At 41.4% G+C, this 27,862-nt stretch overlaps 1 protein-coding gene across 5 annotated transcripts in view; it reads left to right on the top strand.

The window, feature by feature from the left end:
- Positions 1–27,862, top strand: part of PIGK (phosphatidylinositol glycan anchor biosynthesis class K) — a 140,288-nt gene that overhangs the window by 28,347 nt on the left and 84,079 nt on the right. For all 5 annotated transcript variants that reach the window (XM_045028894.1, XM_045028893.1, XM_045028892.1 and 2 more), the window contains 6 exons: positions 4,184–4,319; positions 5,768–5,879; positions 6,486–6,582; positions 7,031–7,148; positions 8,270–8,380; positions 21,557–21,729. In XM_045028894.1, the coding sequence (XP_044884829.1) occupies positions 4,184–4,319; positions 5,768–5,879; positions 6,486–6,582; positions 7,031–7,148; positions 8,270–8,380; positions 21,557–21,729 (747 nt within the window). The remainder of the gene's footprint in view (positions 1–4,183; positions 4,320–5,767; positions 5,880–6,485; positions 6,583–7,030; positions 7,149–8,269; positions 8,381–21,556; positions 21,730–27,862) is intronic.

Below are 27,862 nucleotides of genomic sequence, written 5' to 3'. Positions count from 1 at the left end.
CTTCACTGACAAAAAAACAAACAAAAACGGTATTAGAAATGGCAAGATAACTAACAGGCATTAGCTGTCCTGCTGTAAAAACCTAATGAAAACGGAACACTGTATTTTCACAGGGGTGTGTGTGTGTGTGTGTGTGAGGCGGAGGGGTATAGCACTGACCTTGCCTGGTAACCTCATGGTAACAATGGCATGTGTCTTGTCTTTGCTTAGGATTTTACAGTGATATAACTATTGCGTGTTAGTGATCTCACTTTAAAAACAGCTTTGTGTCAGTAAAGAGACAGCCTAAGTTTGGGGTTTTAATTGTGGAAAGGAGGTGAACTGGGACCTCAAGTGGTGATATGTTGTCATTTGCCTCAAGTGTCCCTAATAAGTCTGCTCAAGCTCTGTCCTGTACCTGCGTGACTGTGCACATTATGGGTTAGTGTGTAAGTTAGGGGTAAATCCATGCTATGTATGCACTATTTATATTTCCAGGACTAAATCTTTCATGCCCTGCCTATTAACTATGTGTAATTTTTCCCAGCTTATGGGTAGGATTCTGCTGTCACTGACTCAAGTGACAAAATGCTCATTGACTTGTGTGGGTACAGGACTGATCACTAGACACACAACCTCACTGAAAGGAAAATACGTTTCTGCTTGTCAAAACTATGTCAAGGGAGCTTGGGATTAATTGCTCTGCTGTTTCTGTTTGGCAAGACGAAGGTCAAGACTACACTACAGACATCTGCCAGCACAGCTGATGTCGGGGGTGTGAGGAGGTCTGATCCTTAATCAACATAGCTGTAACATCAGAAGACCCTAACATAGATGCAGCTAGACCAACAGAGCTCAGCATTTTTAACAGCATAGCTTGTTTTGCTCCCTGGAGTATTTTAACTGCATTGATATAGCTGAGTCTACACTAGGCACACATTGGTGGTACAGTACACTGAGATTCCTATACTGGTAAAGTGCTCTTAGTGTAGCCACAGACAAGAGCTAACCTGGCTTGAGTGAACAAGCATTTTCAGTACATCAGAGGAAGCCAGCATTCTTAGTGTCAGTTGAAAGTCACAGCTGGGAAAAGAAGAGAGAATCCCAGGTGTGTGACTGCCCACAGCCTGACTGTTTGAGAAACTTTTTTATACCTTGCCCGTATTTTGTATCAAGACAGGCTGTTTGAGTAGTTATAGTAGGAGTATGTCTCATGCTGGATAGAGCTGTCTAGGTGCCCATAACTTCTTGCCATCTGCATGTCTGGTATTCAGTCTCACCTGTGCCTGTTTTAGTTTAAGTGCACTTAAACCTGACTGTGTTTTGACACTTGGAGTCAGTGCTCTAAGCTTGCAATGTTTATGTATTTGGTTCCCAACAGAATGGTGGATAAGGTATTCTCCTTTTTGAGTGAGTGCTGAGGGGTGTTTAAGCTGCTGACTGAACTGACCTTGGAGGCATGGATTTCCCCTTCCTTGTGTTCCTTACATCTCTTGTTTAATTTTTTGTTTTTTTTAATGTAGGTTTCTGTTTTCCCTTCAGGCTGCAACAGACCCAGTGGACTGTTTAGTTTAAAAATATTATTCTTGTTTTTAGTTTTAAATAATAGTCACAGAGTTCCATACTTCATTTTGCGTACGAGTGCAGATGTGGGTTCTCCTTGTGGAATATCTGTGGCCCTAAGTGAATTTCAGAGGTTATTATTGATACACACCGTGAGTGAATTTGCAATACTGCATTGTGCTTTTCAACAATGTCTTTGTCCCCACAGCCCCCATTAAAGCTCACATCTGTGGAAAGCAGCAGATCTCTTCCCTTTTTATTGTCTTACTTTGCAAAAGCTTTGTGAGGGGAGAATAATTCTTGTTTTATTGTTGCCTTGTCCTCTCACCTTCCTGTTGTTTCACCCAGTTTTCTTCTCATAAACCTAAAATGTCAGCTGTCTAGGTCAGGTTCTCTGTAGTTCTTGTTTGCCCAATGCCAACTACAATGGAGATCATGGCTGAGGATCCCAGACACTACTGTAATACATATAACACGGCAAAGGAGTACTGATTTGTTAAGCCCCTCTGAGAAGTAGAGGGGAAGAAACTGAAGTGAAATGGGATGAAAAAGCCCCAAAGGCAACAAGGGGCAAAGTAGAACCAAGCAGATTTATGCAGAATGATCTTAGAAGCAGAAGAAAACACCATAAGTAAAAACAATGGAAATGATGCTCCTTTTAGCATTAACTCCTACTGCATGTTTTCCCTTTCCAACAGAGGTACAGGTGGGCATGGAATGGTTGATGGTAACATGGGCTGTTGGGAAGCTGTTCAGCCAGGTAAAAGGATGGCTCCCGAGATGAGCATAGAGGTTGTGTCTCTTTGCGGGACTGGAGCTTGTTTTCCCATGAACACTGTAGGGTTTGGAAGGTGCCATGTCAGCAGCCCCTCAGATCTCTCCTTTCTCTATGCCCATAGGAAGTTTCCTAGGCCTGCTGTCCCTTGTGTAGATTTTGCTGTAGGATGACATGTTACGCCCCAGACTGTTTTATTTGGGTAGAATAGCTTTGTTTTATCCTGAGCTGAGTTGTATTAATATTTAATCAAGTCTAATAATAATAGGGGAAAATGTTCACCAGGGCAGTATTTGTGCTAGTAGGAGGAAAGCTGCTTTATGGAGTTTTCCTCCTGGAATACTTGTCCTCATTCTTCTTCATATTCTGAGGAGAAATTGCTGTGGCCAAGGGGTTGTGCATGAAGAGAAAAAAAAAAGTAGTCTGCTGCTGCTCAGAACAATCCTTAAGTGTTAATAACAGTGTTAATACTTAACAATCCTTAAGTATTAATAGCCTCATAGGGCTTAACAGTTGGGTCTTGAGTACTTGGAACTAGACACTGAGGACTCCCCCCACCCTCACCCCCCAAGAGCTTTCCAGTGGATAGGGCACTGAGTTGGGAGTCAGGAGACCTGGGCTCTGTTTTGAGCTTTGCTGGGTGACCTCGCACAAGTTACTTTGCTTCCTTGGTCTTCAGTTTCCCCATCTCTAAAACAGGGATAATGTGATTTCCTTTCAGACAGATGGATTAAAAGCTATATGAGAGCTAAGTGTTATTAGTACACTTTCTCTTTCACAAATGTTCAACAGGAATTAATTTCATTCCTGCCAATGTATAGCTTAAGCAATTGAGATTTGTGTGGGGAACTAAGTAGTGGTTTTACGGTCCACTCTCTCAACCTAGTACCCTTTTTGCTAGGCAGCCAGACCCTGCTCCCTTTCAGACCAGAGAAAGCCTCTGAACTTCTGGCTGCCCTGACCTTTATAGGTCCAGCTGGGTCTGTTTGGGGTGTGGCCACAGCTGAGGCTGTTTCCCCAATCAGCCCAGCTTTTCTCCTCCCACTGCCCTCCTCCAGGGCTGTTTTAAACCCCTCAGGGCAGCAACAGGTGTCCACCCCGCTACAGAATGTAATTATTCATTTTGTCTGTCTTGGTGATGGAGCATCATGCTGTCTTCAAGAACATTGCACAAGGTGGTGGAGCTAATGGGTTCATAACAGCCTCAACTCAGAATTCCCTTGCTCTTGAGGCTGAGGCCTTGTGTACTTGCAGTTTTGTGGACTGATTTTTAACTAAATCTGTCATGTGCAAGGCCCACACTCTCTTTATATCAGTGCTGTTTAAAACCCACTTCTTCAAGGCCTGCACAAAGGCTTTATAACAGGGGTTGAAAAAAACACCAGTGAGCCATCTTCATCTTTTTTCCAGTGTGACCCACCTTCCGTTTGAGTTTTTAAGCTCTTTGGAGCAGCAGCCATCCATTTTTGTGAAGTACTGTATGACATTGAGCATGTTGTTAGTGCTAAACAAATAATACTGTTACTGTAACAAACAAAAAGCTTTATGTGGTGGTGTTGTGATGGTGACAGAGTTCCCTGGGGAAATAAGATATTACCAAAGTAACTCTTACTTATACTCCAGGCAATTTTCTAAATGTTATAGATTCTTGTTTTAATAATGAATAGAGCCCTGCGTGGATACAAAATTTGTATCTTCAGCCGATCTGCGATCAGCAAGCATAGTCTGCAGATATAAAGCGGATATCCGCAAATTTGCAGGGCTCTCATAATGGGTCATGTTTGTTGGCTCCATTATTTGCAACTTTCCTTTTGTTTATTCTATTAAAATAGAATATATGAAATTGTGTTATTTTGTTTTTCCCAGTCACATTGTCCTGATGCTGGCAGATGATATGGCATGTAATCCCAGGAATCCCAAGCCAGCAACTGTGTTTAGTCACAAAAACATGGAGTTAAATGTTTACGGAGATGATGTGGAAGTGGACTATAGAAGCTATGAGGTAACAATGCTTTGTTTATCTAACCAGATTTTTCTGTAGTGTTGTTTTAAAGCCTGATCCAAAGTCCATTGAAGTCAGTGGTAGCCTTTCCGTACACTTCCCTGGATTATGGATCAGGCCCTTATTCTCAATTGATATATATAATAAAAAGAAAATTCTTACTGAATTTCAGAACTTGTTACAACTTTGTACGTCTTTCTAACTAATTAGAATTTATTATTATACATTGTTATTGGCTATTGTAAAGAAAACATTAATTCCTATGACTGTTGTTGCTGCTGTTGTTATTATTAGTTGTGGTTAGGAGATTGTGAGGATCTCCAACTATATTAACAATATAAAAATGTTACTGGGTTTTCCATTTTGTTGAAATAGTATAGATTGTATGATTGGTTAAACTGCTAACACGTCCATAAGCTCTGACGCTAAGCAGGTGTGTGTTTGCACATTGCAGGTTCAACATCTTTTCTTAAATATTTGGTTTTATTTTTTCCAAATAAAACACGTCTTTTCTGTAAGTAACCCATTTCTAACCACTTTATAACAGCTAGTAAAAGGAAATATCTGCAGCACTTTACCACATTCTTGTTTTCAGAAAACACTTCTTGGTGCAAATTCTTTTTCTAAGTCTTTACTGGACTGACTTTAATTAGACTTCATTTACAGTTTTTAATTAGTACCATAGAGTAAAATAATTTATAAAACAAATACATATATTTTACAGGAACAAATTAAACCCTGTACCATATTTTTCTATTAGAGTATACAGAAGATGTCGTGTTCTCTGATTTTTAATGTCCTGAGTACATGAAGTGCATGTTGAAAGATTATAGTAACAAAAAAAAAACCTAGCTGTCATGAGTCTGAATTTTGTTGGTAACGGTTTTGAGTGTTGTAAATCTGCATTCAGAACAAGTAGTTCTAATGTTTAATCAAATCTTTTATAGTTGCTGTCCATATGGACTACATCTGATGTTCGTGCCACAGGAATCTTTTCCTTGCCTGAGTTGCACAGAGAATTTAAGCCTTAGAGTATTTATTAACATTTTTCCATGGTAACACATACTAATGTTGCAGCGTTTTGTGAATGCATAAGTAGCATTAACTGAGTAAAGATATACACTACAGTGTGACAGGTGTTCAAATCAATGAAGATGTATTAAAAGACTAGAATGGTCATAGAAGTGTGTTTGATGAAATAGTTTTCAAATATAGTAAACCAACAGGTTGATTTTAATGGGGTGATTAAAAAAACAGTCATTGGTGAGCAGTAGCACAGTAAAACCTTGAATAGAAGAAATCTGGTAGTGCAATTTATACCATCTATTGGTGGACCTATTTATATATAGTGCATAGTTTGTGTCATTATTTTGTGGAACCCTGTCTAGTAGTGGTCAATAGATATCCCTTTATGATAGTTAGAAATTACTTAATTTCCATGTTTGTAGGTTACTGTGGAGAATTTCTTGCGTGTGTTAACAGGAAGAATCCCACCAAGCACACCTCGATCCAAGCGCCTACTTTCTGATGACAGAAGCAATATTCTAATATACATGACAGGTAATTACAGGAATTTATTGGTTTTGTTGCACAGTAGCAGAGTGAAATCTCATGAGGATACCAAATAACACTGAAAAATTAGCAAAACAAATACACAGTAATCATGGATTCACATTAGTTTGCGCAAAACATCCATTATTATTAGCATTAAAAACAATCCATGCAAAAAGTTCTGATAACAAAGATTGCTACTCCACTTAAAAATCTGGGTCTCACATTTGTATTCCCCAACCCTGGGCATATGGTCTAGAGAGCCTAATTTGTAATGACTCTGAAAGTTATAAAAATCATTACTATGTGAAGAGGTTTTGCATAAATAGTAATCAAGGAAGCATCTTTAAAGCAGTGTCCATTAATTTATGAATGAATAGATGTATTCCTGGTTAAACCATACATGTATACACTTACGCAAGGTGTTCCGGAACACTTGCGTAAGTTGGGGAGCGTCTGTACGGTTCTCATTACCCTGGTATCGTGTCTTGTCGTCCCACACCAACGAGGGGAGAGATTGCATTTAAGCTGTTTCTGTTGGCTTTTTGGCAACCATGTTTTGTCTATATTGTTCTTCTATCTTTAACGTACATGCTTATTTACCTTTTCTACAAGGTCATGGTGGAAATGGTTTCTTGAAGTTTCAGGATTCTGAAGAAATCACTAATGTAGAACTTGCTGATGCCTTTGAACAAATGTGGCAGAAAAGAAGGTAAAAATTTATTACTTAGCTATTAAATACAGTATGTCATCAAGAGGTGTAAAACTTGGATTGTAACCTTTCATTCCTCCATTTAATTCTTGTCAAAACAGCACACTTTTCTAGTGAAGGATGGCAGAATTAATTATTTTTATTCTGAATGTGGTTTAAAAATGGAAAAAATTACCGCTACTGCAGCAGTGATATTAAATAGCTGTTGTCCTTGAGGTTGCGTGAAGCTCTCTTTTCCAGAGGAAAAGGAAATCTATTATAATCTTCAGCCACTCAAATGAGTTACCTTGGCTCAACAGCTGTATGTGCTTCTTATTAATTATAAGGTGTCTGAAATGTTCAGCCAGTTGGAGCTCTATTAAATATCTTGGTAACTATGCAGTGAAATGAATGAATGAAAACATAGTCTACAGAATGCCAGATGTGAAAGCTGTTTTATTTCTTTCAGATACAACGAATTGCTGTTTATTATTGATACCTGTCAAGGAGCATCCATGTATGAACGATTTTATTCTCCAAATATAATGGCCTTGGCTAGTAGCCAAGTAGGAGAAGATTCACTTTCAGTAAGTATGAGTTTGGTTGGGTACTTGGAGCTAAGGTTAGGGTTCCTATGGGTAGGGGTATTTGGAGGTAGGGTTAGGATTCCTATGGATAGAGCTCTCCACCCTTGAGTCAGGGTTTCTATGGGTAAGATACTTGGAGCTAGGGTTAGGGTTCCTATGGGTAGGGCTCCCTGCCCTAAGGGTTAGGGTTTCTATAGGTACAGCTCCCCACCAGAGGCTTAGGGTTCCTATGGGTAGGGTAGTTGGAGGTAGGGCAAAGGAGGTATTTTCAAATGTGCTGAAAGGATTTGGCTCACACATCCCATTAACTTTCAGTGGCACTTCTGAAAATCTCCCCCTTAACTGCTTAACAACATAAAGGGTGTTTAGCCTCTAAAGCAGGGGCGAGCAAACTTTGGCCTGAGGGTCACATCGGGTTTCCGAAATTGTAAAATAATGAATTAAAAAAACGTAATGATAAATACCTTTTTTTCTGCAATGTAACAATAGAAATAGAAAATGTGATTTATAGTACAGTGGGTAGCGCACTTGAAGAGAGGGACATTAGTCATCTTCTCCCTACGCCTGCAAGTGGCTTACGCTTCCTCTTTCTGACTTTAGGCTATGGCCTCATATGACAGCCACGGTTTGGGAAACCATCCTATTCTGTAGTTGTTTGATTTTTAAAGGTAGTGAGCACCATAACCCCAGTAGGTGTTCAACATCTCTGAAAATCAGGCTCTACTCATGTGCTTACTGAAACTGGTCATGACCTCCTGGAGCCACACAGGATTATTTCCCCCCCCCCCCCCTTCTCATGCTCAAGAGGCCATAGTGGGAGGATCCTACCGGAGTTCTGCACAAGTGAATAATGGAGAAGGAGGCTTCCTGCAACCAGGCAAAGACAGGGCTAGTCAGAAATGAGTCTAAAAAGAGGAAGATGATAACATGCAATATACAGATTCATTTACACAGTCTATTGGGTTTTTTGATGGTTAGTAATCTTTTCTTGCATACTTCTGATAATTTGACTAATAGTAAAAATAATTCATAGGTTTGACACTTGCATGGTCCTGTTTTGCTCTGTTCCCATCAGGTTTTTGCTATGGAACACTCTTAAGTATGCATATTTTGTTTTTAAGCATCAGCCTGATCTTGGGATTGGAGTTCACCTTATGGATAGATACACATTTTATGTCTTGGAGTTCTTGGAAGAAATTCACCCAGCCAGCCAGACCAATATGAATGACCTAGTAAGTAGTATACTGTATTCATTAGTTTGCTAACTACTCCTGTGTTCTCACAACTGGTCCATTTTGGCAATGGGAACTTCACAAAGTTTTTTGTTCTCCTGCATATCAAGAAGGTATTTTTAAAAATGTTTTTGTCGTTCTTATTTAGTAAAATCATTATATATTGACATTTTGGAGACTTGAGTCCACAGTTTTAAAATTGTTTTTTTGCTTGATTAGGAAAAAATTAAATTAAAACAACCTGGCTATTTTACTGAAAAATGTCACTTGTGTGTGTTATCTCTGCATCCTGTGGAACCGATCCATTTGCCTGGTACCTAGAATCATGGACTGCAATCACTTTGCACATATGGAAAGGCAATCGTTGGCATTTACTTTGCAGAGGAAATTTGTGTGTTGGAATCCTGATCCTACACTTGGAAACACATGAGCAGAGCCCCATTGACTACAGTGCTTCGCCACATAGGTGCAGGGGTCAGCCTGTGCAAATCCAGTTACAAGTCTGGGGCTTTATTTGTTCTTGGGCAAATATTATAATTGCCATTTATGATCCAACAAAAAATTTCTTGGTGAAGTTTAATGACAATGGCTTTTGAACAGTTACGTATGTTCCATCTTGGATACCATAAATTGAAAAAGCAACTACATTTCAGTAGCATTCTTAGCCTGTTGGCCTTGAACAGGTCAAGCGTTCCTTTTTTTCATCGCAATGCATTATGCTTTTGTAGCTTGTTGCCGTAAATTATGTCATGCTGTTGTCAGAGACTTAAGAGCCACCATTGACCACACACATTAAATCTCCATTTCAGTAAAAGGAGCAGCTGTTCAAACATTTTATGTCAATGTCTGTGGAGGCTGGTGTCAGCCTTGCTGCTAGATGAGGTGTAGTAGATTTCACACAAAGCAGCCCACACTGACAGATTTTGTGTTGACATAGAATTGATTCAGTGACTAATATGCTGACATTTTACTACCAAGAGTATGAAAATCCATTTCATTACATCATATTCTAATTTATGATGGGATTTGGAGAATTTTAGAACAAAACTTATGTCACAAGGCTTAAGTAGCTTTTCTGTTGATTATGTACGTATTTAAAAAAAACATTTGAGTGAATTTGGCTGGAACACTCAATCTGTAGTCAAGGGAATTGTCTTATAAAAAGAAACAGTACCAGAAATTCAGCAGCAGTTTGAAGTGTATAAATAGCCATCTGGAAAATGGTGTGAACTGGTTCAGCTAGTTAGAAAGGTTAATGCAGTTCTTGTTGATGACATAGCAAATCTGTAAATCCTCTATCCTTTCCATCGCTTTAATGACTTGTAAAAATGTTGACAACCACAAAATAACAGAAAAGTCCTGTGTGTTCCTTATTTTTAATTATAATTGTATTGGTTTTTCAGTGGCCAAATTCAAAGTATTCAGCAATACATTGAAATAGTACAGCAAACTCTGTAGTAGCATACTATACCCAAATACTATTTGAGGGATAAGGAGACTTGCATCACTGACACTCCCCTCCCCCCACCCCAGAAAAAAAAAAGAAGAAAGAAAACAGAAATGTATGTCACGATTTGCAATCAGAATACACTGTATTATCTTGAGACAGTGTGTGAATGAACTTCAGGGAATCTGACTTCCAGTTGCAGAAGTCAAATTCCACCATGCCTTCATCCTGAGGGATCCCTAAGAGCCATAACTCTAAACCCTGATAAAATAATCAGCTCATGTTTTGTGAGAAATTAAAGGGAATACTTTGGTCAGTGACTGAATTGCACTACAGGGTACCTGCTTAAAGAAGAACAAATTCCTTGTCCAGGCCTGATTTTAAAAATTAGCACTATATAAATTTAGTGTAGCACATATTAAATAGATTAAAAACTGGTTAACAGACAGATCTCTGTAAGTCAAAAGTAACTGTAGATGGGGAATCATCATCCAAATGGTGTGGTGTTAGTGAGGTCCCCAGGAATCTAGTCTTGGCCCAATGTAATTCAGTATTTTTGTCTGATCTGGAAGAAAACATAAAATCATTGCTAGTAAAGTTTAGATGACGATCAAATTGCTGGAGTGACAAATGACAAGTTCATTTTACCAGATCAGTATGTATCTAAGTGATTTGTGTTTACATATGTGTTTTTAATACTGCCAAATATAAGGTCAAATACCTAGAAACAAGACATTTAGGTCACTTACAGGATAGAGGACTGTACACTGGAAAGCTGGTGACTCTGCAAAAGACTTGGGGTCATGATGGTTAATCAGCTGAATGAGAGCGCCCAATGCAATGCTGTGATTAAGAGGGCTAATATGATTTTTGGCTATATAATCAAGAAACTATCCAGTAGAAATAGCGAGGCAGCATAGGTGAGACAATTACTAGAATAATGTGTCTAGGTCTGGTCTCACACTTCTAAAAGGATGCTGAAAAATTGAAGAGAGTCAGAAAAGAGCTTTACAAAGATGATGATGTGAGGTCTGGAAAACTTGCTTGCAGTGAAAGGCTTAGGAAGCTCAATCTGTTTATCTTATTAGGTTCAGAAGTGACTTGATTACAGTCCATAAGTACCTAAGTGGTGAGAAGATTTCTGATGGTAACGGACTTTAATCTATATAGGAGTAGACCGTGGCAGCATAATAACCAGGGCTTGCCTCCCAGAGAAGGTTTCAGTCTGTAACCTTTCTCTTAAAAAGCCTCAAGTCCACTCCCACAACATCAGTGTGTGCCTGCTTCAGCTTCTGGGCCATATGGCCTAATAGCACATATGAAACTCTGCATGCCAAACTTCATCTTTGCTCTCTGCAGGCCTGGCTCCAATAGGTATATTGTCTTCCCAGGCACCTTCTGGACAGACATATGGATTTGTGTAGCAGCATAAGTGCTTTGGTCTCTTGGTTGGTGGTTGGATCTCCACAATGTGTGCAAAGGAATTCTGTTTTTATCTCCAGAACTGATTGACTCTGGTAACAGATGCATCTCTTAAAGTTTGGAGAGCCCATCTTGGTCAACTCCAGAGGCAAGCTCTTTAGTCATCTCTGGAAATTTCACTCCACATAAATGTGTTTGTGCACCAGACTATTCTTTGGGCCTGTGAGATATTTGTCCACCATCAAGAATCAAGTGATAGCAATTCTTACAGACAAAACCACTGCCATGTTATATCTGACCAAGCAGGGGAAGTGCAAGATTGCCTCGATTGTGCCCGGAGGGGATCCTCCTGTGGAATTTATGCATTCATCACAATGCTTCCCTGAAGGCTTTTCACCTTCCAGGAACGAGAGTGGTCAGTCAGTCAGGAAGGACGCTCTCCATCAGATCTTTCGCTGCTGGTGGTACACAGCAATAGACTTTTTCATGACCAACCTGAACAAGAAGTGCACGAGCTTTTGCTCCAAGGTGGGCTTCAGTCTGGGTTCCATCACAGATGCTTTTTTTCTTCCGTGATCCAGTCATCTCCTATATGCATTCCCTCCAGTTTTTCTTATTCAGAGGGTACTCAGGAATCTGAAATGAGACAAAGCAACATTAATCCTTATTGCATCAGCATGTGCAAGACAGTATTGGTTCATGGACCTACATCAGCTTTCCGTCTGGGCACTGATAACTCTACCACTAGTTGAGGATCTTCTGTCCCAGAGTGAAGGCAAGTCTCTGTATTCCAACCTCCAATCTCTTTACCTTTCAGCATGGATGATCTCTGCTTGAATTTTCATGAGAAATTGTGCTCCTCAGCGGGTCAAACCTTTTTGGTGAACAGCTGAAAAGAATTCACTAGACCCACATATGCAGCAAAGAGATTTTCAATTTGGGCACCATCTCAACATTTATGGCCCTCACACACCAGTTACACATGTGCTGGACTATCTGTTGCACCTGAAATCATCAGGCCTTTCCATTATTTCCATGAGAGTTTGCCTGGCTTCCTTTTCTGCATGACATCCACCAGTAGGTGGGTTTTACACTTTTTCTCACCTGCTCATTTCCTGGTTCTTGAAATACCTACTTAACATTGATCTTCCTGTGCCTGATCCTATACTGGTCTGGGATCTCAATCTAGTCCTCTCCAAACTCATAGCACCACCCTATTTGAGTCTATGGCCACAACCTCACTTTTGTTATTGTCTCTGGTGGCAATCACTTCTGCTAGAACCATTTCAGAACTTCAAGCTCTCCTGGCTCATCCTTCTTTCATGGTTTTTCTATAAAGACAAGGTTTCCCTTAGGCAACCTCACAAGGTAGTGTCCACTTTCCACCTAAATCAAACTATTTATTTGCCAGTGGTTTTTTCTGAAACCTCATGCTTCTAAAGCTGGCAAACTACTTTATACACTGGATGTTCATTGAGCTTTGGCCTGGATCTCCCAGGCTTTGATAGCCTGTGATAGAGTTAAGGGTCAATCAATGTCAACTCAGCAAATCTCACATTGGATTTTTACTATATTAAGCTCTGCTATGATCATACTAAAATCTCTCCTCCATTGAGAATAGTGGCTCGCTCCACCAGGGCTCAGCCCACTTCATCAGTCTTTCTAAGGTTGCAGTAGCTGGTATCTGTAAGGCAGCAACATGGTCATCTGCATATACGCTGTCCTCTTATTATGCCATTACTCAAGTCTCTTGTAATGATGTCAACTTTTGCAAGCTGGGGTTATAGCCTCTATTCAGTTTATCTGAAGTCCCTTTGCTTGTAAGGGAACTGCTGATGAGTTTCTTGGAGTGGAATATATACATGCACAGTCACTCAAAGGAGAAAAAACGGTTACTTACCTGTAGAATACCTGTTGTTCTTTGAGGTGTGTTGTGGACATACACATTCCACAACTCTCCCACCTTCCCTGCTACTTTGGAAATTATATACAGCAGTGTTAAGGAACAGAGGGGAAGATGGTGGCACGAGGCGAGCGGGGCGTATGTGCTGCTTAGTGGTACTAGTGACAAAAGTCTCTGACTCGAGTACATTGTGTGCACAGGTACCTGCAGCAGAATGTATATGTGCACAATGCATCTCAGCGAACAACGGTTACTGTACAAGTAAGTAATCCTTTTTGTTTTCCCCCTTCAAGTTCTCTGGTTCCAGTAACCTCCTAGGCAGACCATCAAAATGAACCCCTTGCCTTGACAGGATGGATATGCTCCAACCTCAAAGTGCAAGAGGCAATGGTTGTCATATTGTGCTTTATGTAGCAAGCAGTTTAAATAGGATCAAGTTTATCCAAGTTTTCCTTTTAGTTTCTATTACCTTTATAAAGATAATAATTGGAGAGGTGTATACAGTACCTAATTTTATGATAGGGCAAATATGCGTTACTTACATACAATAGGTGAGCGTATTAGTAGTTTGTTCCTGTCTCCTCCAAGAAGATTTTTTTTTTAAAATTAGCTATACAAACAATCTATATAGAAGAGAAAGCTAAATGCTCTCCATTTTAAGGTATCGGATATTCTGGTATGTATCATTGCTTAATAGTGTAATTGTTTTCTTTCTGAAATTGAATATTCTAGATTTTAAAGTATTTTTATCATGTTTCCTCTCAGAAGAATTAAATCCTATTAGTTTTTGTTCTGAAAATGGCCAAAATTGCTTGCTGAAAGCCATATACTATACATAATGGATCTGAACTGTCAAACAGGTACTTGGCTTCTATTAACAAATCTAAGGAATCTGATATATATACGATCCATCATAAGTAGTAACTCACTTCTACAGCATCTGCAGATAGTTGCTCCTTAATCATTTTCCTTGTAGTAATAAATGTTGCTGTTGTGATAGTAAAGGTCTTTTTAAAACCTTTAACTGATGATAACATCTTTCTCTAAAAGGCTGAATATAAAATGGGAAAGAGGAAAAACTAGGTCATATGTCTATATTTAATTTCATTCTTAGTCTCTGGATTCTTCTTATTTAGAAGAAAAAAATCCAAATTAAATGGCATTTATTCAAGCGCATTTATGTTGGTTACAATTTTTAAGGAATATGTGACTTTATCAGTTTGAACTTAGGAGGAAAACACAGTGGCAACAATCTGTTGGAAAAGCTTTCTGCTTATACCAGAAGAACTCCAGGTTATGAGTACTTTGTTTATAGCATAGTTCTGTGTGATTATAGAACATCTAAAATTTATTAGGCAAGATCATTTCAAAATAGTGACTAAACAAACAGTCTCCTGGTTTTGGGTGTGGGTATGGGTATTTGGATGGAGATATTCTTGCCTTGGGAAGACTCCAGTTTTGATTGTCAGATTAATTGCTGTTGTGTTGGCCTGTCTGATCTGAGCTGGTAGACTGTTGGTGGCTCTGACTTCCATGTGCTGTTTTTCAAAGGAATTGTATCCTGTTATTCCTAGTGTGTAATCTTTTAGGAAGCAGTACAGCAACTTCTAGGTGTTCCTATACCCTATGATATTCAGAGCAGCCATTTTTCTTAAAACATCTCTCTCTCAGACCCACCTGAGCTCTTGGTACCATAATGTTGCAGAGAATAAGGTCTTCCTGCTTGCTGTACTCTACTCCACCCATTTCCCAACCCTCCTGCCCACCTGCATGGCTTGGAGATGTAGTGGCTCTGCAGACTCTGTCCTCTGACACTGCTACCCGTGCTGCATGTTACTGGAGGAGAAAGGGGAACCTTGTGGCCTGTTATGTCCCAGTGCCACTCTAGCCCAGGCAACAGTTCGGCCTGTAATCTACTCTTGGGGGTATTTCAGTTTACACTATTTATGGTATAGTTATGCTTATTCTTCCTTTTCTTTTTTTTCCCCCTTAACTATTTGTTTATTTAGGAAGTTTTAACAGGATTACAAATCCTTACCATGTAAATATCAGAGTCAAAACAGTAATCATTATAGCAATGAGCTTTTGTTTAGAGAAACGTACAGTAATATAGTCATTATATCTCTCTCTACTTAACAGGATGTTACCATATTACAGAGTGAAGCATCTTTACTCTGTCCATGACATGCTGCTTCTGGTGATTTTTATTAAATTGAGCGAAATCTCAGGTTACGCATATCTACCAAATGTTACCACATTTTTCTCTTTCAAATTTTTAAAAGTAATTTTATCTTCTATTACTTTGCTTAGTTATGTCCCTAGTGCTATCCCCTGTCAATTATAAATATTTTTTTGATTAGGAAAAGTTTGCCCCTACTGCCATCCATACTCTGTATTAAACTGTAAATAATTTATTCTTCCTGACCCCCCCCTTTTTATCGTTTAGTAAAATTCATGTATTAATAGATACTGTAAAAACAATAGTACTCTTGAGAGAGATTTTTTTTTAACTAAGTAATTGTTATTGGCATACTCTGATGTTTTAAATTCTTAAAAACTTAGTATCTAGTCTTAATTATTTTTCTCAGTCAAGAAGCATGTATTTGCTTATAAAGTGACTTTATGTTGTGTAGAAGTGGATGTTTGCAGTCTTGGAGAACGTAAGGACTTATGAATATAAACTAATTCTGGGCTGCATTTGGCTGTGTTGCTTCTTAAGTGTCTACAGCAGGAGCACTTTATGGAATGACTGACATACCACCAGGTGCCAGATGACTGAGGAGCATCTCCCCAGGTAGTGTTCAATCCATACAGCCTAGAGCTGCAATAGACAGCATTTATTGTGGGTAAAGATTAAGCCCATTGCTAACCCACAAAAGGGGCCATTTTTCTGGTTTTAATCTCTGACCTATTTGAGTAAATTTTATAAACTAAACTCATGTTCTCTAGGTTAGAGGAAAAATCTGCATCTATTTCTATACCTTGTCATCCAAAAGAAAATCTACTGGGTAGAAGTGCATCCAGGGGCAAAGCTCTGGGAAGGCAGTGTTCAGTTTAAGGAACACAGAACTCCTCAGGGGTCGAGAGTAGGGATGAAGAGAAAAGTCCAAAAGGAGCAGAAGATTCATTTGTCTGGATGTTTCAGTTGGACTTTTGTTATCTCGACTGAACTGAAAGGTGACCTGGCTGGAGGGCTAGGTCATGGAAGGTATAGACAGAAACAAGCCATCACATGGCCAAAGAAGAGGTCAACAGAGGATGCTAGAGATGAAGACCTTCTGCAATACCACATTGTTACATCAGGGAGTGCTGCAGGATGAGTTGAACCATTGGAAAGGAAGAACCTGGGGCTGAAATTGAGCAAGAGTCAGTCTAGCTGCCTCCACTAGGGGCTGCTGCAAAAGACAGAGGGTGGAATTGGGAGCACTTGAATTTTGTTGGCATCTGGCTTGTGTTTTACCTTTCTTCTCTAGATTAAAGAGCTCTGCAGTGCCTGATATTTTCTTCACATGAATGTATTTATATGCTGCAATCATTTCATCCCTCAATCTAATTTTTGATAAACAAAACAGATTGAGCTCCTGAAGTCTCTCACTGTAACACATTTTTTTCTAGCCCTCTAATCTTTTTTGTGCATCTTCTTTGCAACATGTCCAGTTTTTCAACATCCTATTTAAAATGTGGACCCCAGAGTTGGATACAGTATTGGTCTCACCAGTACTCTGTACAGTGCCTTCCTTACTCCTACTTACCACTCCTTCTTTGTATATCCAAAGATCACATAAGTCCCTTTTGCCACACCCACCCCTGGTTAGCTGAACTAATTAATAAGATCACTTTGAAATGTAATTTAAAGTTTATGGCATGATTTTTAGCATGATGACGTATAACAGGATTAGGCCGAAGTGAAGTTCTGACATTGCCTGGCAGCTAATGAGTATGGCAAAGTGAGCTATCCATACACCTAATACATTGTTGTTATTATTTATTTGTATTTTTCAACCAGATTATTTCTTTTAGCACTCCTGACACTTCCAACTTGATATTCGACTGATATCAAGCCTAAAAAGGCAGAGTGGTTTTGCTATCTATGTGTAGCAAAGCAAAACTCTTCTCATGAATTCAAAACTGAACTTTATCGTAACAGATAGAGGTGAATGTTGGCACAATTGATTGAAATAAAATCTGTACTTCTGGAAGCAAAATATGCCCTTCAGATGAGTAGATCAATGAAATAATTGAATTGGTAATTACTTATCCTCTGCAGTTACCTTAACTTTCCAGAGCAAACTGGTTATTTTCTGTTAGACAGTATATAGTTCTCATGGTTTTATTTTTATTGGTGCCTCAGGTAGTTTAGCATGATGGAGGAAGATACACTGAGCTAGGCAGAGAAGGGTTGCAGACTGGTTCCTGAGAAATTCCTGGGGCAGCGCAGCTAACACAGCTCCCTTTCTTCTGGGCTTGTGATAAAAGCACAATTGACCCCAAAGTAGGATGGTCTTGGGTTTTTAAAGATATCTTTTAAATCCCTTTCATATACAGTTCATCACAGATTTCATTCACTCTTAGAATGTACTCATTGAAAGAAGGAGGATTTTTTAAATTGGCAGTTTTATAGGAATAAAATAGAAGAATTTGTCACAACTATTTCACCAATAAGAGAGCAGATCAATGGGCTTTCAGATAAAAGAACTGTTGTCGTCGTGTGCCTTCAGTAGTTAACATAAAGAAGAATTAGTAAACAGCTTTTGCTCTGAGGTCTTTGAAGCTATTTGCAACGGAGTCAACTTCAATCAAAAACCTTTGGTGCTAGGTTTGAAATTCTGTTGGGAACTGATAGATAAAAGTTATGGGTGATGTGCTTTGAAAAGTCATTCGTAGTTTGTTGAATCATTTATACACCTCCATTTGTGGTGGTGTTGACATTACAGAAATATAAAATTGTTACAGTTACTCAATGTTTTATAACATTCCTTGCCAGTGCAGTGGCTTGATGGCATAGCTACAGTGTAGAAGACTTATGTCTTCAATAATTTGTGAATTAAAAAAATACAAATATTATGGATATTCATGGGCTTTAAAGATTTAGATTTTTAAGGTTGTGCTCTTTGAGAAGCTAAGAGTGAAGGGAAAATGACTGATCTTTCTCAAGAAGTTGTGATTTGCAAGATGGCCAGAGAGGAAGTCTCTTTTCTACTCACTTATCTCAAGATGTACAGCCAAACTCATCCATGTGCCCAGCTCTTGGGCCAGTGTGTGCCTCTGCAATTCCAGAGCTGCTAATGCTGGTTAAGAATAACCATAGAAAACTAGACTTCTCTCTTGCTTCTGATCACTTTCCTGTGCCAGTATACAGTGAAGTTGGAACAGTAAACTAAGGGGTTGCCTGCAAGAGAAGGCAAAATGCTTTGAAGAATGGGTAGGACAAGGGTGGGATCCAGAGTTGGTGAGTTAACAAAGAGCTGGAGAGTGTAAGTGCCATGCCTAAAAACACAGATGTAATCCTCCAAGATGACACTAGCTGTGCAACGAGTGTGCACCCCAAATGTAAATGGGATGGAACAAACATGGGTATTGGCAGCTATGTGGAAGTGAAGGTTCTGTTTTCTCTGATATCTTTCATGAATAGGTCTCATCAAATGGACCACTCTGATTTTATTGCTACCTAAGACTAACTGTTCTATTTTCTATACTACTACATCATGCTGCATAAGCTGTGTTACGGTGAGCCCCAGGAGACCTGCCTGGTGACATAGTTGTCTGGCTTCTTGCATGTTTTCTGCCAGGTACATAGGAAATACTATTGAGATGTTCCTCCTTTTTTTTTTTTTTAAAGCAGATTTTTGGCAACACATTTTGGTTCAAACACTGGTTTTTTTTTTTTCCAATGGTAATAAAAGCACCTGATAATAGCCAGCACCATCCAGTTACTAGTCTAGTACATCGTGTGTTCTAATGGGAAGAGAAAATACTAGTCTAGCTGCCTGGTAGTTTCTTGCCATCCTTAAACGGGGTTGGAGGAATCTTTGCTCTTTCTCTTCCTGTCACTAAAGAACTGTTCCCACATTCCAATCCTCCATTTGGTTTTGTATTTCCTATGTCCTATCAGAGGCAGCAATATCTACTGGGGAGCTGAAGACTGAGAATCAGAAGAGTGGGGTCATATTCACAAATCTGCTACTGACTCACTGTATGGTCATGAACAAGTAATTTCTCTTTTCTCAGTCTTTTCATTTTATAGTTGGGAGAGTAATGATACTTAACCTTGAGGTCCTTGGATAGAAGGTGCTATATAAATCAAAGTCTTATTCCAAGACTGCTCCACGCTATATCCAGGGATTGGAGTCCACAGTGGCTGTAAACGTGCTGTAAAGACTACTAGTGTTCATTTTAGATTGTAGATGTGTGCTTTCCCTAAGCGATGGCAGGGAAATCTTGGATTGCATTTGTTGGGTTTTGGAGGATTGTAATTTGGATACCTGGTCCTAGCAGTAAGAACTATAGCCAGAGTCCTCCCCAGCCCTAATAATGTTGTGTGTTTAATTCATGGTCAAGTGGCTTCTCATGGATTGGCAGTAACACACCATCCCTTGCCAGTAGAGGTTAGAAAGATGGGGTGTTCCCTCATACCTAAGTGAGATTTGGAGATACCCTAGTGCAGGGGTAAGCAACCTATGGCACACGTGCCAAAGACAGCATGCAAGCTGATTTTCAGTGGCACTCACACTGCCCAGGTCCTAGCCACCGGTCCGGGGGGCTCTGTATTTTAATTTAATTTTAAATTAAGCTTCTTAAACATTTTAAAAACATTATTTACTTTACATACAATAATAGTTTAGTTATATATTACAGACTTATAGAAAGAGACCTTCTAAAAACGTTAAAATGTATTACTGGCACGTGAAACCTTAAATTAGAGTGAATAAATGAAGACTCGGCACACCACTTCTGAAAGGTTGCCGACCCCTGACCTAGTGCAATACTTTGAATGGGAATACAGACCTGGTTAGACCATGGGTTTAGGTGAGTTTGTTATGGTTTTGGAAAGAAGATACATGTCTAGATCTGAAAAGCCATGTTTACAGAATTACAGAAATGGGAGGGTTGTGGGGGCAGAGGAGGAGGATGGACAGCAACGATGCATAGAGCAATGATGCTATCATCCCCTTTTGTGCCCCTGCTTTCAGAAGTTGATAGAACCATATGTCTTGTTGTATTACTTATTTAATAAACGTTTACAATCACTTGAAATAGTAACTTGAGTTTGTCTCCTCTGATGCCTACTTAGTCTCAGTAAAGTCTTTGCTATCTCAAATTTCTTGGGATCTAAGGAAAACCTAGATAAGTTTGTTACTGCCTCCTTCACTTGATGGCTGTGCCTTTACAGGAGTGTCAGTGCTGCATTTTGGAATTCAGCATAGCAGTGGAACTGATCTGTGGATAATATGCTGCGTGAGCATATTACTCTACACTAAGGCCTGGTCTACACTAGGGTGGGGGGGTCAAACTAAGGTACGCGACTTCAGCTATGCGAATAGCGTAGCTGAAGTCGAACTACCTTAGTTCGAACTTCTTACCTGTCCAGACGCCGCAGGATCGAAGTCCGCGGCTCCCCCGTCGACTCCCCCACCGCCATTCGCGGTGGTGGAGTTCCGGAGTCGACAGGAGCACGTTCGGAATTTGAACTATCGCATCTAGATTAGATGCGATAGTTCGAACTCCGAGAAGTCGAACGCTACACGTTGACCCGGCAGGTAAGTATAGACCTACCCTAACTTAAAATAAGTCTAAATTATTTTTAATATATGATGATTCTAATTCATAGTTAATTTTCAGGCTGTAGAAGGGAAACAGCTATTGAGATTTTGGCTCCTCTGGACCTATGTCAAGAATCCAAATTCTTGCTTCATTTTTGCAACCTTTTTAATTAGCTACTCAGTAGACTTTCCAAGGCTGTGCAAGCACTTATCCAGCCTCACTTGCCTCCCGTTGATCAACCTATAGGATTCCCACCTAGTTTTATTTTTCAGAAGTTGCCACATGTACATTGAAAAACAGCTTGTTCTGATGAACGGCTTGTTTTCTCCCAGAAGAGTTGCATATAACTCCCCTTTAATATTAATTTGCCATTAGAGTTAATGGGAGTTACATTCATATCAGGAGCAAAAGCGGTTTCTAAATGCATAATCATGACAAAACAGCACTTCTTAGTTCTTTAGTTAAATCACCTTTTCTAAGTGTGGAAAACCATTGCATGTGTTATTGATACCAGTGATATCAATGCTGATTTTGTTTAGCGGTTGTCTCTCCTTTCCCAACAATATTCTGACAGACACCAACAGAGACTAATTTAAAGAGTAAATGTGAGAGGGGAAAATGTAACTCTCCTTTTTATGTTCAGTTTCAGGTGTGCCCTAGAAGTTTGTGTGTTTCTACACCTGGACACCGGACTGATCTTTTTCAGAGAGATCCTCAGAATGTTCTGATAACGGATTTCTTTGGCAGTGTACGAAAGGTGGAAATTACAACACAGACCATTTCTCTGGATCCTAACTTAGTTGGCTTGGAAACCAGGTATGTGTATATATATATTTTCAGTTTTGGTTCATATACTTTAATATAGTATAAATAGAGAACATATACTGTTGCTGTACCCATCTGTTTTGTACTCAATATGAAGTCTTTGAACATGCAGTATATTTTAATGAGTAAGGCTTTGATTCTCCACTCCATCTGCCATGGGGGGCTGCAGCTCCCTGATTCAGGGCAGCCCAGCTCCAGCGCAAGTTCAGGGTGCATAGGAGCACTTCTAACTTGCATCACTGGAGGGTCAGGCAGGATGACACTCTGCTCTGCCATACCCCCCCTTCCTGTACCACTCCAACATATCCTCCTCCTTCCCCTTATGCAATGGGGGGAGGGGGAGGGAGGGGAAGGGGAGGGCAGGGCAGCATCACACTGGGTCCAATAGGCAGCTGAGCCTCATTCTTCCATCCAGCCACTGGTGGAGAGAACACCTGGGCAAGAGGAATTCTCCCCATGGCTGTCTGAGGGCTTGGCTACACTTACAAGTTGCAGCGCTGGTGGAGGCTTTCCAGCGCTGCAATTACACCCCGTCCACACTTGCAGGGCACAACCAGCGCTGCAACTCCCTGGTTGCAGCGCTGGCTGAAAACCCATCCCGGCAGGGGTATAAGGAGTGCAGCGCTGGTGATCCAGCGCTGCTCAGCAGGTGTGGACACTCACCAGCGCTTTAAGTGTCCTCCAGGGAATAAGGAGTTATCCCAGAATTCCTGTTCAGCCACTCTGCTCATCAGTTTGCACTCTACTGCTCTTGCCTCAGGTGACCAGCCCTTTAAATGCCCCGGGAATTTTAAAAATCTCCTTCCTGTTTGCTGCAGCCAGGTGTGGAGTGCAATCAGTTAATCTTTCCAGGTGACCATGCCTCCACGTGGCAAACGAGCCCCAGCATGGAGCAATGGCGAGCTGATGGACCTCATCAGTGTTTGGGGTGAGGCATCTGTTCAGGCACAGCTGCGCTCCGGCCGTAGGGATTACGATATCTTTGAGCAGATATCAAGGTCCATGCTGGATAGGGGCCATGATCGGGACGCACTACAATGCAGGGTGAAAGTTAAAGAGCTGCGGAGTGCCTATTACAAAGCCCGCGAGGGGAATCGCCGATCCGGAGCTGCCCCCACGACCTGCCGTTTTTACAGGGAGATGGACGAGATACTTGGGGGTGACCCCACTGCCAATCCCAGGATAACGATGGACACTTCTGAGCAGGCTGGGGGACAGGAGGAGGAGGCGGAGGCGGCGGCGGGGGGGGGGGAGGAAACCACGAGTGAAGCTACTGGTATGGGGGAAGACACCCCAGAGTGGGCATGCAGCCAGGAGCTCTTCTCAAGCCAGGAGGAAAGCACCCAATCGCAGCAGCCAGCAGTTGCAGAAGGACAAGCAGAGGAGCGGGTTAACGGTAAGCGGCTTTTATTTTCTGGGTGGAAATGTTTCTGGAGAGGAAGGGGGGTTCTGGCTGCATGCATGCCAGCCTCTAGATGTGGAATAGCCCGTTGATGTGGTCTATCACGTCGCGGTAATCTGCTTCAGTTATCTCAGCAAAAGTTTCAGCCAGAGCGTGGGCAATATGCCTGCGCAGGTTTATAGGGAGAGCCACTGTGTTTCTTGTCCCAGTCACGCTGACGCGTCCGCGCCACTGTTCCGCGAGTGGGGGGGGGATCATTTCTGAACACAGGCAAGCCGCGTAGGGTCCCGGGCGGAATCCACATTGCAGTAAAAGAGCCTCCCGCTGTCCCCTAGTGACTCGCAGCAGGGAGACATCTTCCAGGATTAACTCCTGTGAAAAATGTTGGGAGACTCTTTAGTGAAGAGATAGGGAGATAGTGAAGATCACCCCTGCAGCTGCATCTTCACTCAACCCCTCTATCACTCCAGATTACCCGAAGCAACCAGCTCCCCTCTATCAATCAAGCCCCACTTCTCCCTCTATAAGCACCCCTAACTCACCATTTCGTGGCTTCTGTTGTGTTATGCGTGTGGTAAAAGAATGCAAAAGTGCGAACTCCCTCAGTGTAACAATTCATGTCTGGAGATAGTGGATACAATGCTGCCCCTGTTAAATGTTTCATTTCTGGGTTTCTACAGTGACCTTGACTCCTGGAGTGAGCAGATGTTCCACAGCACAGAGGCTACAAAATTTGAGAAAAAATCCCCGAAAGAGCAAAGAGGACATGCTGAAGACTGTTCTTCATCACTCTGCTGCAGAGAGAAAGGAATTGAAGGAGTGGCGAGAGAAGGAAAGCATGATCCGCCAGAGACATTGGCGTAGAAACGCTGTGGCAAAGAGGAAAAGCACAAACCAGCTGCTAGACATCCTGTCGAGCCAAGCGGACTCTCTCAAGGCTATCGTAGCCATGCAGGCAGAGCAGTCCCGTGCTGCCCCACAGCCCCCCCCGTCCCAAAGCTTTTTGCCTTGTGCCCCAATGTCAGCTCAAACCGCCTTTCCCCAGCATTCAGGTTCTTACCACCACCAGCTGCCTCCAACACCTGTACGTTCACCAACCAGCCCTGATACCTACCACCACCCTTACCCTCTGCACTCAACCCCCATCACCATGCAGTATATGCACCCTGAAGTGCAGGATTCGTTAAACAGCACTCCAGACAGGACATATGCAAACTTGTGACTGTACAGTTCACCAACCCACACCCCTTCCCTCTTGTGTTCATGAAATGTTGTGTGTCTGTCTGTCAAGGAAGTTTTTTTCTTTTCAATAAAACAATTCTTGGCTTTGAAAACAGTCTTTATTATAGCAGATAGTGAAAGATACCTTAGCCCAGTAAAGAAAGAGGCACTGCAAATCATTTTAGGGACAATAGAATAACAGTGTAAACAGTGCAATTCACTCCCATGCAAGGCAGCAAACATTACTGTTGGCTTTCAGCCTCAAATTCTTCCCTCAAGGCATCCCTAATCCTTGAAGCCCTGTGCTGGGCCTCTCTATTAGCCCTGCTCTCTGGCTGTGCATATTCAGCCTCCAGGACTTGAACCTCGGTGGTCCATGCCTCACTGAATGTTTCACCCTTCCCTTCACAAATATTATGGAGGGTACAGCAAGCGGATATAACCGCGGGGTTGCTGCTTTCCCCCAAGTCTAGCTTCCCATACAAGCAACGCCAGCGCGCCTTTAAACGGCCAAAAGCACACTCCACAGTCATTCGGCACCGGCTCAGCCTGTAGTTGAACCGGTCCTTGCTCCTGTCAAGCTTCCCTGTATAGGGTTTCATGAGCCAAGGCAGTAACGGGTAAGCGGGGTCTCCAAGGATCACAATGGGAATTTCGACATCCCCTACTGTGATCTTCCTGTCTGGGAAAAAAGTCCCTGCCTGCATCTTCCTGAACAGGCCACTGTTCCGAAAGATGCGTGCATCATGCACCTTTCCAGGCCAGCCTGTGTAAATGTCAATGAAACGCCCGCGGTGATCCACAAGCGCCTGGAGAACCATAGAGAAATACCCCTTACGATTAACGGACTCTGATGCCAGGTGGGGGGGGGGGGGCAGAATAGGAATATGCGTCCCATCTATTGCCCCTCCACAGTTAGGGAAACCCATTTGTGCAAAGCCATCCACAATGTCCTGCACGCTCCCCAGAGTCACGGTCTTTCTTAGCAGGATGCGATTAATTGCCTTGCAAACTTGCATCAAAACGATTCCCACGGTCGACTTTCCCACTCCAAACTGGTTCCCGACCGACTGGTAGCTGTCTGGATTTGCCAGCTTCCAGATTGCAATAGCCACCCGCTTTTCCACCGTTAGGGCAGCTCTCAATCTTGTGTCCTTGCGTCGCAGGGTGGGGGCGAGCTCAGCACACAGTCCCATGAAAGTGGCTTTTCTCATACGAAAGTTCTGCAGCCACTGCTCGTCATCCCAGACTTCCATGACGATGTGATCCCACCACTCAGTGCTTGTTTCCCGAGCCCAAAAGCGGCGTTCAACGGTGCTGAGCATTTCCGTGAATGCCACAAGCACTTTAGTGTCACACGCGGCAGGAGAATCGATATCGATATCATCGTCAGACTCCTCACTGTCACTTTGGAGCTGAAGGAATAGCTCGACTGCCAAACGTGTTGTGCTGGCGACACTCATCAGCACAGTCCTCAGCAGCTCGGGCTCCATTTCCCACAGAAATCGCGATTCACACACAGAGCAGAAAGACACTCACAATGGCGCCAAACGTTGCCAGAAAGACAGAATGCTGGGATGTGAAGCGATGCACCACGGGGCGTTGGAACAGGAAGCGGAATGACCCACACACTTCCTTCCCCTTCCCACAATACTCAGCGCCAAAACGGCGCCAAAACGGGACGAGGTGCTCTGTGGGATAGCTGCCCACAATGCACCTCTCAATACAGCGCTGGAAAGTGCTGCAAGTGTGGCCACACTGCAGCGCTGGTAGCTGTCAGTGTGGCCACACTCCAGCGCTGGCCCTACACAGCTGCATGACCAGCGCTGTAACTCCCAGCGCTGCAACTTGTAAGTGTAGCCAAGCCCTGAGTGGTTTAGGGCTACATAGCACAAAGTGGTTTTAGACTAGAGAATCCAGCCATAAGGAATTTTATGGCTGATATAATGCTGCTGCATTTTGACACCCAACAGCAGCTGTTCAGCGTGAAAGCCCAGTATGCACTGGCCATGTTTATTTTTAGAAAATTGTGGTGGATTTAGGATTCTCATGAAAGGTGCAAAATCCTCTTCATACCAGCCTGTACCAAAAATATCTCAGCCCCTTCTCTGGGGGAATCTGATTGTCCCTTTTATTTTTAGATTAATTTTCCATTGAAAATCCAGAGGATTGCCTTCTGTGTCTTCTAATATGGTATTTTATTTGAAAATAAAGCTTTTAAATCTTGAGAAGTAGCCACAGAGAAGTGTTCCTCAGAGAAGCAACTCTGCAATAACGCTTGGGATTTTGAGCTCCATGTAGTAATGTATACATGATGTTATTCAAGATTGAGTGAGGGGGATACAGGGAGTGTCAGCCAATTGACGAAGTGTATTCTCTCTTCAGTGCTGTACGATAAAAACAGGACTTCTAGTTTTCATTTTAAATTGATACTTTGAGATAAATATTTCTGAAATCTAAGGCTCTAGAGAATTCTTACAGTTGTGTCTAAACTCAATCACTGTACTTTCAGACATCACTTTGGCCTAATTCCTAGCCAGTTTCACAAAGCAAAATGATGTATGGCTCATAATTCTGTCTTAAGTAAGCTGAAAAGTGCCTGGAAAATGGGAATTTGGGGGCTAAATACTTACTCGTTGAAAAATTCTCCCTTCTCTAAACTACGTTGCAAAAATATAGTCAAAGATCAAGATATGGCCACCAACAAAAACTTTTTAACAAACCAGTTTTTACTTTCCTTATTAGAAGCTCTTGTTAAGTAGGCCACAAAGATTTCTCTACTTCATATCACTGCTAGTAAACTATATACATCTTCATCTTTCCTCTTAGATTGTCTGTCAGGTAGCTTGCTATTCACACACAAAAAACTTCTGCCAGGTTTCTTAATAGATGCTTTGATCCTGCATAAACACTTGTGCCCTTGGGTAGCTTTACTTGTGGGAATAGTTCCATGGGCTTGAGTGAGGCTACTCATGTGAGTAAAGTTAGTTAGGCATAAGTATTTTTTGATTGGGCTCACTGATAACCATTTGATGGCTTCTTGTTTCAGTAATAGTTAAGCAAGGCCTTAGGTTCATTGTATTTCTAGTACTCTGTTGCCATCTGTTGGGAGCATGTATAAGGTGACTGATTTGTATTATTGAGCTTCTTTCATGTTGTATTTGCCTTTCTGTTACAGCCCTTTGTAAAATGACCTGAGAACATTGTGTTGCCATCTGCCAGGAAGAAATATGAATCCGGTTATAGATTGTTTTTATGTATATAGATAGATATAGATATGGATATACATATTTTGTGATTCATCATTTTTCTTAGAACACTGTACAGAATTGCTCGTGGTTTCCTTCTGGCCTGAAAAATCTGATTTTTGGTGCTGGCTTGTAGGTAAGTTAAGGGACAAACTATTAGTAGTAACAGGGAGGTGAGTTCTTTAGCATAAGTGGGAGATACCTGCTTCTAGTCTAGTATGTTCGATTTATAGCATAATTATATGGAGTATGC

Source organism: Mauremys mutica, chromosome 8 (genome assembly GCF_020497125.1).
Source record: "Mauremys mutica isolate MM-2020 ecotype Southern chromosome 8, ASM2049712v1, whole genome shotgun sequence".
NCBI classification, from domain to species: Eukaryota; Metazoa; Chordata; order Testudines; family Geoemydidae; genus Mauremys; species Mauremys mutica.
The sequence above is the reverse complement of the archived record's forward strand: the minus strand, read 5'-3'. Positions and strand labels throughout refer to the sequence as shown.